At 45.3% G+C, this 12,826-nt stretch overlaps 1 protein-coding gene across 4 annotated transcripts in view; it reads left to right on the top strand.

Moving 5' to 3' along the window:
- Nucleotides 1-2,054: 2,054 nt before the first annotated feature.
- The window catches only part of LOC130386278 (NACHT, LRR and PYD domains-containing protein 12-like), a 64,196-nt gene continuing 53,424 nt past the window's right edge, over nucleotides 2,055-12,826 (top strand). For all 4 annotated transcript variants that reach the window (XM_056595100.1, XM_056595124.1, XM_056595107.1 and 1 more), the window contains exons 1-6: nucleotides 2,055-2,134; nucleotides 7,353-7,449; nucleotides 7,564-7,680; nucleotides 7,772-7,888; nucleotides 7,980-8,096; nucleotides 8,569-8,638. In XM_056595100.1, coding sequence (XP_056451075.1) covers nucleotides 7,367-7,449; nucleotides 7,564-7,680; nucleotides 7,772-7,888; nucleotides 7,980-8,096; nucleotides 8,569-8,638 — 504 coding nt within the window. In that variant the 5' untranslated portion in view covers nucleotides 2,055-2,134; nucleotides 7,353-7,366. The remainder of the gene's footprint in view (nucleotides 2,135-7,352; nucleotides 7,450-7,563; nucleotides 7,681-7,771; nucleotides 7,889-7,979; nucleotides 8,097-8,568; nucleotides 8,639-12,826) is intronic.

Below are 12,826 nucleotides of genomic sequence, written 5' to 3'. Positions count from 1 at the left end.
GCATGTCACCTCCATGGGTGACCCTTCCCTTCCCCCCGCCAGGTCGGGCCGGAGGAGGGTGACCATGCTGCCAGTGTCCACTATGGCCTGCGTCTGTTTGGACATCACCCTCGCAGGTACGGTTGGGCACCCGGACGCTTCCTTTGCCCAACATGTCGCCAGCATGCAGGGCCGGCCCGTCCCCACGTCCACGTAGGCCGACGGCACTGTCACGTCCCGGTCTCGCGCTGCAGCCTCGTCTCGCGCTGCGGCGCCGGTGGCAGCGGTGTCCCTTGCGGCGGCGGCGGCGTCCCTTGCGGCGGCGGCGTCCCTTGCGGCGGCGGCGTCCCTTACAGCGGCGTCTCTTACGGCGGCGGTGGCGTTCCTTGCGTCGGCAGCGGCGTCCCTCGCGGTAGCGCCGTCTGTCCAATCCGGGTACTGCATTCTGAATGGGTGGGGTACTTTACCGGGGGGTCGTAGTGGGATCTTCATGCTGCCTGCATTCTCCACCATATGTGGCAACCCGCTCCTTGAATGAGACGGGTTCCACGTACAAATGACGCTTGGCAGTGTGGGTTAAGCCATTAAAGGCATTTATTGCATACATCTGTGACAGGCAAAGTAAACGCGGCCTCCGTGGGCCTCCGTGGGCCTCCGTGGGCCTCCGTGGGCCTCTGGCCTCTCGCGGACACGAGCGCTTCCTCCTTCCTCGCTCCCGCTCCTGGTCTGCCCAAATGTCAGTCCTCTTATAGTGGCTCCTCAGCTTTCGGCCAGGTGTCCCCCAATCAAGCTGATTGGGGTTCGGTCGTTGCTCTCCGTCGCCGGGCTGGTGGGTGACGGTGGTAACGGCCATCCAGGACCAACCCTCGGGCTGATCCGGGCCGAGGTTTACGGGGCGGGATGCCACAACGTTCACAATGAAGCAAATAAAGTGTTCATGTAAACAAGATGCAAATCTGTCTTTAAAGGACGGAAGAGGATTCTACATGGAGGTGTTCAATAGAAACAGAGAAGAGGACGCATGATCTACTTCATGTTTATTTATTCGTTATGTTTATTACTGTAGCCAGGATTTTTTAAATACCGAGGTCAACATTCGGCAGCCACACAGTGTGTGTGTGTGTGTGTGTGTGTGTGTGTGTGTGTGTGTGTGTGTGTGTGTGTGTGTGTGTGTGTGTGTGTGTGTGTGTGTGTGTGTGTGTGTGTGTGGGTGAGGTGCTGCTGCCTCACAAAAAACTATAACTAAGAGGATCTGTATCTATCATATTAAGTGTTGGTAGGCTATGGTGAGTGGAACAAATAGATGATGAAGGTGAAGATCCTGCTCAGGCTTCTTCTGTTCTGCAATGATATAAAGAATTAATTGATTACACATTTAACCCATATCAATTCAGTTGACTCAAAACTGTTGATAAATAAAGAATGCATATAGGTAACAATAAGTACAGTAATGCCATAGCTTACAATAAGTCTTACATCTTATCAAAACAAGTGACAATTCTTCTTTGGCCAGCTGCAGCCCATCTCTGGAGGACGCTCATGGGATCCAGGGGAATTCTTTCTATGCACATTTATAAGAGCAAGGCCAGAAAGCTTCTCATGCCCCACACTGGATCTTAACCAGGTTTTGAGGCGGCGTAGAGTCGAAAAAGACCTCTCACACGAGCATGTGGTCACTGGCAATGTGAGGTAAATGCAAAGGACGCATTTAATATTAGGATAAAATTGCCTCTATGTTGCTGCTTCATGGTAATCATAGCATAAATGATATCCACATCTGGAGACTGAAGTCATATAGTCAATAGCAGTATATATGCCACCTTTTGGTGGACCAGCGTATTGACACGTTTTAATTACACTGCGCCGTTATCACATAAACAAAATTTAAGGAAACAAATACCGGCGTGGACATGACCTCGGTGTCCTCAATGGTAGCTACGGCCCTGGCTGTAAATTATGAGCTGCATCATGGACATACAGGCTGGGTCATTGAACAGCAGCCTTTAGACGAAAGGCTGGGAGGAGTCTGAACTGGGAGGGGTCTGGTTCAACCGGGTAGTTTCACATTGACATTTCACAACATCATTTCCTTTTCACTGAGTCGAGTGTTTGGTGTGGTCGCGGCGCACTTTATCACAGCAGTAAGAACACTAAGGTACTGTATTCCACTCTGTGATATATCATAAATATGTATAACTATGAATCTTTAGATTACATTCAAGATTAGATTCAACTTTATTGTCATTGCAACGAGTGCAACGAAATGCAGTTTAACATCTAATCAGTAGTGCGCAATCATTAAAAAGTGTTTTTCCTTATATCAGTGCTTGAATAAAAAAATACATAAGACACAGAATGCAAGTGCATTATTAAAGTGCATAGAGTTCTGAGTGTTACGAGAGTAGCGATGTGTCTGCGCAAGAATGTCTGTGTGTGTGTGTGTGTGTGAGTGACGTCAGCGAATGAGTCAACGATTGAGTGAACGAGCGAGTGTGACCCGACAAAGTGTCAGTTGTCGGGTGTGTCTTTATTAAGCTTCTTCTCTATGGAGGTAGATTTGTGTCTTTATTATGCAATCAAAAATAATAGGTTTGAGAGCAAAACTTTCCACACTGCAATCAAAAAATAGGTTTGAGAGCAAAACTTTCCACACTGCAATCAAAAAATAGATTTGAGAGCAAAACTATCGACACTGCAATCAAAAAATGTTTTATTGCAAGATAAATTAATGTGATAAAAAAAAATATTAATGGCAATCCAAAAGTTTTGTTTGCAAACCCAAAAGTTTTGTTTGCAAATCCAAAAGCTTTGTTTGCGAATCCAAAAGTTTTGTTTGCGAATCAAAAAGCTTTGTTTGCGAATCCTAAAGTTTTGCTTGCGAATCCAAAAGCTTTGCTTGCTGTTGAGCTGAATCTCGTGGGCGGGACCTACGCCGAAAGATGTAAGACACGTCTCTATTGGCCAGTCTCGATCGGAGTGACAGCTTGGCAACATTCACAGTTAGTAACGAGAGAGGGAGTGATATTTCATGTAGGCTACGCCGTCTAGGCTTCGCCTGGGCTTGTCCCGTGCGCGCGCTTGCGCTCCCTGAAAATTCCGTAGGCCTCCCTGTCAGCCGACAAGGAGACCATGGCAGAGGAGAGCAGGGCGATGTTGTTGACCGCCGCCGCGGATTGAGAGGCACAAACGAACACCCTGTCCGTCAGGCCGACAATCTGCTTCTGGAGGCGGTCGGGGGGCAGCGGCTTTTCGGATGTTGCCAAGCTGTCACTCCGATCGAGACTAGCCAATAGAGACGTGTCTTACATCTTTTGGCGTAGGTCCCGCCCACGAGATTCAGCTCAACAGCAAGCAAAGCTTTTGGATTCGCAAGCAAAACTTTAGGATTCGCAAACAAAGCTTTTTGATTCGCAAACAAAACTTTTGGATTCGCAAACAAAGCTTTTGGATTTGCAAACAAAACTTTTGGGTTTGCAAACAAAACTTTTGGATTCCCATTAATATTTTTTTTTATCACATTAATTTATCTTGCAATAAAACATTTTTTGATTGCAGTGTCGATAGTTTTGCTCTCAAATCTATTTTTTGATTGCAGTGTGGAAAGTTTTGCTCTCAAACCTATTTTTTGATTGCAGTGTGGAAAGTTTTGCTCTCAAACCTATTATTTTTGATTGCATAATAAAGACACAAATCTACCTCCATACTTCTCCAGCCGTCACCTGACCGTACACTAGTGTGCGCATGCACGGGACTCCAGCTAACCCCGCCCCCGGTACAGACGTCATCAGGTTGCTACAAAATAAAGGCATTCCTTACAGTATTATTCAATAATACCACATCTCCCTTTCTTTAAGAACAAAGGGTGGACTACCTTTGTCTCTGCAGGTCTTAAGGGGTTTATTCTGCCCTTTTGCTGGAAGACCTGTCCCTGATCTGTCCCTGTTTGAAGCATGCAAAATATAAATAAAATAACTTACACATTACCATACTGTGAACTATTACTTTAGCAGGCTGTGTTCTCAAAACGTAAACTCTCAGGTTTCAGGTAAATGTAAACAGTGAAGCAGAACAATTTTAACAATCACATGTCACTCTCTTTTTCTTCCTTTTTTTTTTTACTGTGGAAAAACAATCAATCAATCACAAATCAAGTCTCTGCGGCTTTTTAACCTCTCTCCCACACCTGGTCCACACATGTGTCTCTGTGGTGGTGGGGCCCTCTCTGCTGGGTGATGTCTAACCTCTCTCCCACACCTGGTCCACACAGTCTCTGTGGTGGTGGGGCCCTCTCTGCTGGGTGATGTCTAACCTCTCTCCCACACCTGGTCCACACAGTCTCTGTGGTGGTGGGGCCCTCTCTGCTTGGTGATGTTTTCACTGGTGGAGCTGAATCTGGTGCAGGTGATTCTCCTCCCTCATCAGCGTCCACTACCCCACCGTTAGTCTGCAGTGGCACCAAGTGAAGCCGGTTCCTCCTCAGTGTGCCCTGAGGCACCTGGACGATATAAGAGCGAGGGGTGTTGTGTGTAGATAGCACTTTGCCCTGGACTCGTGCATCGGTGATCCACACATCCTCCCCAGGTACGAGAGGCTCTAGGTTTCTCGCTCCGTGTCTCTTGTCGAAGGATCTTGCGTCATTCCTCCTCTTCTCCTTTTCTTTGGCCTCCAGCGCATTGTAGTCAGGCAACACTGGATTCAGCAGGGTTGGAAGGGCAGGAACTGTAGTGCGGAGGCGGCGCCCCATCGACAGTTCGGCTGGGCTATAACCGTTCTGTAGAGGGGTTGCTCTGTAGGCCAGCAATGCAAGATATGGGTCTGATGCCTTTGTTAGCAGGTTTTTTACGGTTTGTACAGCGGGCTCCGCCTCCCCATTGTTCTGAGGAAACCTGGGGCTGCTCGTGATGTGCACAAAGCCATACTCTGCTGCAAAGGCTTTGAAGTGGCTACCGGAGAACTGGGGCCCATTGTCACTTTTAAGAAATTCACAAATTCCATGACGAGGAAACATGGATTTCAGGTGCACCACCACATCTGTGGACCTTGTGGGTGACAGCAGTGCAACTTCCACGTACCTCGAGAAATAATCTACTACCAGTAGATAGGCCTTGTCCTTCAGGGTGAAAAGGTCAGCTCCCAAGGTTTGCCAAGGCCTGTCTGGCATCTCCGTTGGCATCAGCGGCTCTGTGACGTTCCTTCTCTCCTGAATGCAGGTCCTACATTTCAGCACCATGTCATTCAGCTGGCTGCTGAGTCCTGGCCACCATACCGTCTGTTTGGCCCGGCCCCTGCACTTTGTCACCCCCAGGTGTCCCTCATGTAGTCTCTCCAGCACATCAACTTGTAAGGCCGATGGGATGACGAGCCGGCCTTTTGTGCCTTCTCTAGCACCGCATGTAGCCGCACATCATGCTCCTCCTGTGTCTGTCCCCAGACCAGGATGTCATCCATGTGACACAGTACCCCCTCCAGGCCACTGGTCACTTCTGTCACTATCATCTTTTGGAAGTGCTCGGGAGCTGATGCTATGCCGAAGGGTAGACGGTTAAAATAGTAGCGCCCAAAAGGCGTGATGAAGGTGGTGTATTTGGCCGACTCTTTTGTCAATGGTACTTGCCAAAAGCCCATGTTGGCATCTAGTTTGCTGAATACTGTTGCGCCAGCTAGCATGCCCAGAGTGTGTTAGTCAGAAGGCAGGATAAACTTTTCTCTGCATACTGATTCGTTCATTTTTGTGAAATCCACACAAATGCGGACAGCACCTGCTTTTTTCGGCACCACCACCATCCCGGCACACCAATCAGTCGGCTCCTCAATCTTGGTGATTACGCCCATCTTCTCCATACGGTCTATCTCCTCCTTCACTTTTCCCATAAGCGGTAGAGGTACTCTGCGTGGTGTGTGTAGAGAGAAGGGCACAGCCTCTGGCTGTAATTTAATTGAGTAGGGCCTCTGAACAAGACCCAAGCCGCTACACAGCTTCGGATACTGTTGTTTCAACGATTCCATGGTGATGCCGTCAACCCTGCACACAAGCTGAAGCTTTTCTATGGCAGGCTTTCCCAATAGTGCCGTGTGCAGGTCTTTTACGACATAAATGTCCTCTATGGCTGTCTTTTTGCCAACGCGCAGTGTTTCTCTGGCTACACCTAGGACAGAGAGTACATTGCCACCTGGCCCAAACAATGGGCGTGTTGACACTGCCAGGTGCTTCACATCATGCCCCCCTGTATTCTCATGGTACACCTCGGCTGGCATGGCGGTGACATCAGCACCAGTGTCTATTTTAAAGCACACTGTTTTTTGTCTCACTTGTAGCTGCACCGTCCACGGGTCTTTTCCAGAATCCACGGCCCCCAGGAAAAAGCACTCTTCTTCCTCTGTAGTGACAGCATTCAGAGATTTCGCACTGTTTCTGCACACCTTGCCATAATGTCCATTTTTGCAACAGTTGTGACACACAGCATCTTTAGCAGGGCATTCCATTATTCCATGCGAGGGCATTTTTCCACATCTATAACAGGCCTTTGAGCCTGACTGTGGCCATGCATTAGGTTTACCTTGGCCTGGTGATTGTGCCTGAGGCTTTGAGGGAAATTTTCTGTAGCTTTTAGCATGCACAGCATCAACATTAGAGCACCTGCTTGCACCGCTATTTTCCCCTCTTAAGTCAGACTGCTGTCTTCTAACTTCTTCAGACTGCCTTGTCTTAGTTATAGCAGTTTCAAGGGTAAGGTCTCTGTCTAGCTGTAGCTTTTCTGACAATGAGACGTTGCTCAGCCCGACCACTAACCTGTCGCGGATCAGCTCGTTCCTTAACTGTCCATATTTATAGTGTTCAGCTAATCCGTATAGAGCAGTGATGAAGGAATCCACCGTTTCTCCTGGCAGTTGCACACGCTGATTGAACTTGGCTCTTTCGTAAATTACATTCTTTTTAGGCACAAAAAATGCATCCAAGCCCGCCTTGACATCCGTGTACCCCTTCCTCTTGTCCGCAGTTAGCGTTAGCCCTTTAAGCACATCTTCAGCTTCATCTCCCATGCAATACACTAACGTGTTCTCCTGGTTTTCTATTTTTTGCGGATGCATTATTTTAAAAAAAAACGCGAGACTACGTGTCATCGTGGGACGACATCGCGATAAAAATTCTATATATTGTGACGCCCTAGTGGAAACGATGAATAGTTAGTAAATAATTATTCTCCAAATCTTCTCCCTCATAGAGAATGAGAGGGTCTATGAATCTGTGTCAAGGAAAGGTAGTTGCCAAAGTTAACAGAGACAACAGCCCCCTGCGACCGGCAATAAGGAGCTACTAATTAACAATCACTGAGACCTGGACACAAACCCAAAGAAGTTGTGTATGTGTCCAGGTCTCCAGTCTGCTATGGATGAGGAGAGAGAGGAGGGGGGTCCTACCTCTAAAACCACTCTGTCTGGGGAACATGGCCGCCAGAGCAAAGCTAAGAGGTAAGAAGAGGATCTCCCACTGTCTGTTACTCTTGTTCATCTCAGAGCTCAGCAGTGATATATCATGACACAATCATTAGTCTGAGAAAAAGCTTTGTGTGTGTTGTGATGAAGCTCAGAGCAGCAGGAGAGAGCAGACTCCCCTGGACCCAGCTGTGTCTCCATGAAGAGTGACCACTCTATGGATCCACCTGCTAATTTCAAAGATGGAAATCAGTCTATTGAGAAGAAGTAAGGATTAATCAGAGATGATAAAAATACAATCTATCTCCAATCTATTAATCTATCAAATGTGCATAAATCCTGGTTCTTGTTTTTCTAGAATAGTCCAGCAGAATAGAGCAGACTCCCCGGGACCCAGCTGTGTCTCCATGAAGAGTGACCAGTCTATGGATCCACCTGCTAAATTCAAAGATGAAAATCGGTCTATTGAGAAGAGGTAAGGATTCATCAGAGATGATAAAAATAGAATCTATCTCCAATCTAATAATCAATCAAAAGTGCATGAATCCTGGTTCTTGTTTCTCTAGACAAGTCCAGCAGGAGAGAGCAGACTCCCCTGGACCCAGCTGTGTCTCCATGAAGAGTGACCACTCTATGGATCCACCTGCTAAGTTCAAAGATGGAAATCGGTCTTTTGGGAAAAGGTGAGGATTTAGAGGGTGAATGGTCAGAGACATGGAGGGGGGCTTCTTCAGCGGTGAAGAAGGGGGAGGCGAAGGCGGGAGATGTTAAAGGGGGAAAAGGCTAAAGGCTTAAAGGCTCGGATCCAATTTTTTTCAGAACAGTGTGAACAGCACAAATCACAATCTGGTCTGTTCATTTCTGATTTATGTCGCTTTCTTTACTTTTTCATAATATTGGCCACATTCAAAACAATGTGAACACCAAACCAAACCATCTTTTGGAGCAATACATCTGAATTGAGCATTAAGGCTTTCAGTTCCCCAGATATGAAAAGTGTATTTGTTCTGTACTGGTTTTGATAAATAGATTGTGTGTGTGTGTGTGTGTGTGTGTGTGTGTGTGTGTGTGTGTGTGTGTGTGTGTGTGTGTGTGTGTGTGTGTGTGTGTGTGTGTGTGTGTGTGTGTGTGTGTGTGTGTGTGTTTTCTCCACAGAAAACACCAGGAGAGATCAAAGGTTACCAGTGCTCAGTCTGTACAGCAGCATCAAACAGAGCTGATCAAGGTGTGTAAATATCCAACAGGATAATTGACTTTAGGTAAGGCAAGGCAAGGCAGCTCTATTTATATAGCACTTTTCATACACAAGGCAGACTAAAAGTGCTTCACATATAAACATTGTCATACAACTAGAAAATGCATTTCCTGCAGAAAATGGGGTGAGTGTACAAAGTGAGGTTGAACATATTTTTAATGAAGCCACATAGATTGAGACATAAAGAAACGTTAAGTGGCTTAAATCAAGTGAAGGGAATCGAACAAAAGTCTAAATGGAATAAACAATGTTTACATGCGCACCATTTAAGAAAATGTAAATGGTTGGAAAAAAATAAAGTGACAGCTAAATGAAAAGCACAAAGCATTGCTAAAAATGCAGAAATGTAAAATTAATTGAACTGAAGAATGTAAAAGGTCAAATGTATTGCCCTGCACTGCTGGTGTGTGTGTGTGTGTGTGTGTGTGTGTGTGTGTGTGTGTGTGTGTGTGTGTGTGTGTGTGTGTGTGTGTGTGTGTGTGTGTGTGTGTGTGTGTGTGTGTGTGTGTGTGTGTGTGTGTGTGTCATTGAGAGAATAGCGAGCCGGTGCATGATTAGAAGTAGCCCAATAGAGCGGGGAAAACTGCCCAATCCGGCAACACTGCCTGAACGTCCTCCAAAAGTAGCCCAATCCGGCGGGAAAACACACCCAATCTGGCAACACTGCTGAACGTCCTAACGCTCCAGCGTCAACGTAAATCAATGAAACAAACTGAAAAAGAAGCCGTAAAAAACTGTTATTCTGAAGAAAGTATAAATATACGATATTATGAAGATACAAGTGTGTAGATTTGGTAAATGGTTTGAACGAAGGTAAACGGTTGGAAACTGATGGAGTTAAAAAGAGTAGGAAAGAAAGGAAGGAAGGAAGGAAGGAAGGAAGGAAGGAAGGAAGGAAGGAAGGAAGGAAGGAAGGAAGGAAGGAAAAAAAAAAAACAGTTGAGCACTGCATGCAGCCCCACCTAGCCTGGTCCTACCAGACTCTTGTACTTCATTTCATTTGCACAGAGAGTCTGGACCTACTCAATTGACAAACGTTAACTCACTTGAAGGCGGGTGTCTGTTGAAGTTTAAAACTATTGGATCTGCCCAGTACCACTCAAGATCTGCCATAACCAATCACTAACGTTTGGCCAGGAATCACGTTGCGCGCAGGCTGTAAACAAACCAAATACTGTGCGTCAGGGGTGGACTGGCCATCTGGCATACCGGGCATCGTCCCGGTGGGCCGTTGACCCAATGTGGGCCGGTCCGGTCCGCTATGTTTTGTTTTTTTCTCTCTCTCTAAATTCCCTCCAATTGGGCCGGCCAATGGGCAACAGAGGGCTAGCAGTGTGTGGCCAGCATCGACACAGATTATTGGTCTATGTTTGTCATTGTCAATCAATCATGGGCTGACAGGCTCAGAGAGCCCTGGCAGTGCTGTCAATCACAACAGAAACCAGGGTGGGCGGGACCTCATGGCATGGGCCGGAGTCGTGGGAGTCCGCGACTCCCACGAGTAATTAATTCATATCTTAGACTTTTTCTCGCAGCTACAGATAAAAAAAATTAAATTCTCTATTTATGGTTTCACAATGACTGAGTCACATTTGAAACAAATGCGTTTCAGCTCTAATACTGCTACTGTCTGTAATATGTTTCTATTTAGATTATTTGTCAGGATATTTTGTTATTATTGTCCGGGTCTGCTTTTAACCAATGCTGGGCTTACACAAAAAGATTTTCCCATTCACAGACTAAAAACTGCAAGAGAGAAATTAGCGTTGGATCAAGTGTGACATTTAACAAGCGTTTTGTAGCTATGTAGATATGGGGGTTGGAGATGCAGCGACCACAGGATGTCTGTTAACTTCCTGTTCAGGTTTCACACCTTTCTTGTCAGCAGCACAAGAGACACAAACTTGAAAAACAAAAACAAAAAAAGGCAATTTGCACTGCTATTTGCAGTGCTGTACTATTATTCGGATGTATGTACTTGATTAAATTGTTTTAATAAAGTACATACAGGGTTCTTCCCGTTCGTCTCTTGTCCCACCCCTAGTGCTGATAATGTAGTGGGCTGGTCTGGACAGAAAATGCCAGGGCTGAATTTTTGTCCCAGTCCACCCCTGTTGGTAGCTACATCAGTGAGATGTCTCTACAGGCTGGTTGTACTATCAAGTGCCTCTTTGCTTTTCTATGAGCTTCTACACATGAGCTCTCTGTTTATCGTTCATATTAAAGCGATTATTCTTCGTCACTGAGGTCATGGAACAGCAGCTTATAACACGTAAGACGGAACTGGAGTAACTGGATAGTTCACAACATAATTTCCTTGTTACTTAACTGGAGGGTTTTTCGTGATGTGCACTTCATCACAGCAGGAAGAACACTAAGGTACTGTACTTAACTCTGATATATCATAAATATTATAACTTTGAATGTTTAGATTAGATTCAATATTAGATTCAACTGTATTGTCATTGCACAAGTAAGGACAACTATAAAACGAAATACAGTTTAACATCTAACCAGTAGTGCGCAATCATTCATTTTTCTTTATAGCAGTGCTTGAATAAAAAATACATAAGACACAGCAAGTCCATTATTGAAGTGCATAGAGTTCTGCGGAATCAGACAGTCCATAGTCCATAAATAGATGGAAGTATGATCGTATAAAGTGCATTGTTGAAGTGCATTAATAAAGTGCGTAGTGGTCAGAGGCAGTCAGACAGTCCATGTTCAAAAGGCGAGGGGGACGGGGCAGGGGCGATCTAATCGATAGGTTAACGGTTCGTTTTCTGTAAAAACACGTTCAAAATGTTAAAGTAAATATAACGATGCATTGCAATTATTTAAAATCACTATTGAATTATTTAGAAGATTCTTGCTCTATAGTATGCTACAGGTTGGACATTGGGGATCAAACCAAAACTTTCCAGCTTGGAGTCAAGCGGTTGAGGTCAAAATACTTCTATTACTTTTTCGTATGATGTCATACGACCTGAGGAAGCCCATATATGGACATGCCTTCAAAGTGGTTGAACCAGCAGATGGGGAACAGTATGTATGATATCCGCACGGTTAACTTGATCTTGATCTGACATGTTTGAATCCCTAAGAGACATTCTGTGTAGATGAATAGTTATTAAATAATTCTTAGATGAAACTCTGATATTGATTAAATTCTGAAATAGCAATTTTGTTGTTGTTGTTGTTGTTGTTGTTGTTGTTGTTGTTGTTGTTCTGAGGCCTGTTTCAGGTAGCTGGTTTTGAGGCAACCCCGAGTTTGTTCGCTCTGAGTTAGTGGAAACTCTGGGTTTTCCGTTTCAGGTAGCAGGTTCAGCGCAACCGAGAGTTAGTTGCTGCGGCAACATACGCCGTGGACCTAACCTGCTCGGGAGGTGGTTAGACCTACTCTGAGTTTGTTGTCTATAAGAAAGGCAGCTCTCCGACAGAAGGAAGTGTTAGAAATGGCATGTCCTTTTCTACGAGAGCCTGTGGACGTAGAGGCTGCGATCCTCAGAAGGAATCTCCGTGAGGAACGATTATTAAGACCCCGGTTGAATATACTTTATTTTCCTGATAATTTTCTTCACGAGCGCTATCGTTTTTCAGCGCAATTTATTTAGACCACCTTCTCAGCCCCCTTGTTAACTGTCAAACGCACCGGGGGCATGCTTTAAGTTTATTTTTATTTTTTTTATCGCAATTAACGCATGTGCAGAATGATCCGCCCCGTGCATCCCACCCGCTCTGTACTACAGTCACTTCAACGTTGTGGCTTTCCCATGATCAGAGTAGCTGACTAACCACGGACCTATAACTGCTGCAAGTCAAGAAACTCATTTTAAGAATGCAAGGCAGAAAAGACCCTGGTACTGCTTTTAACCAGATGCTGTTCTTCTCTACATGCACATGCTCAGCATAATCGTCTGCATTGTTCACTGAAGTAAAACCCTTTGAGTAAACTGTTCAACAAAATAACTTGTCCCACCACAGCTCGTGTTCTAATAAAGACAATCTACTTATTATGAGGATTTTTTTATTTTCTGAAAGCACAAAAAAAAAAAGTCATTTATATTGGGTATGTTTTTAGAGCAGGGAACAGTATCCCAGTTTGCACCTCACCCACTTATAACTTATGTTCCAAAATGTGGATCTCCAAAGCATCCT

The sequence above is a fragment of the Gadus chalcogrammus genome, chromosome 1 (genome assembly GCF_026213295.1).
Source record: "Gadus chalcogrammus isolate NIFS_2021 chromosome 1, NIFS_Gcha_1.0, whole genome shotgun sequence".
Classification (NCBI taxonomy): domain Eukaryota; kingdom Metazoa; phylum Chordata; class Actinopteri; order Gadiformes; family Gadidae; genus Gadus; species Gadus chalcogrammus.
Note: the sequence above shows the minus strand (reverse complement) of the source record. Positions and strands in the feature narration are given on the sequence as shown.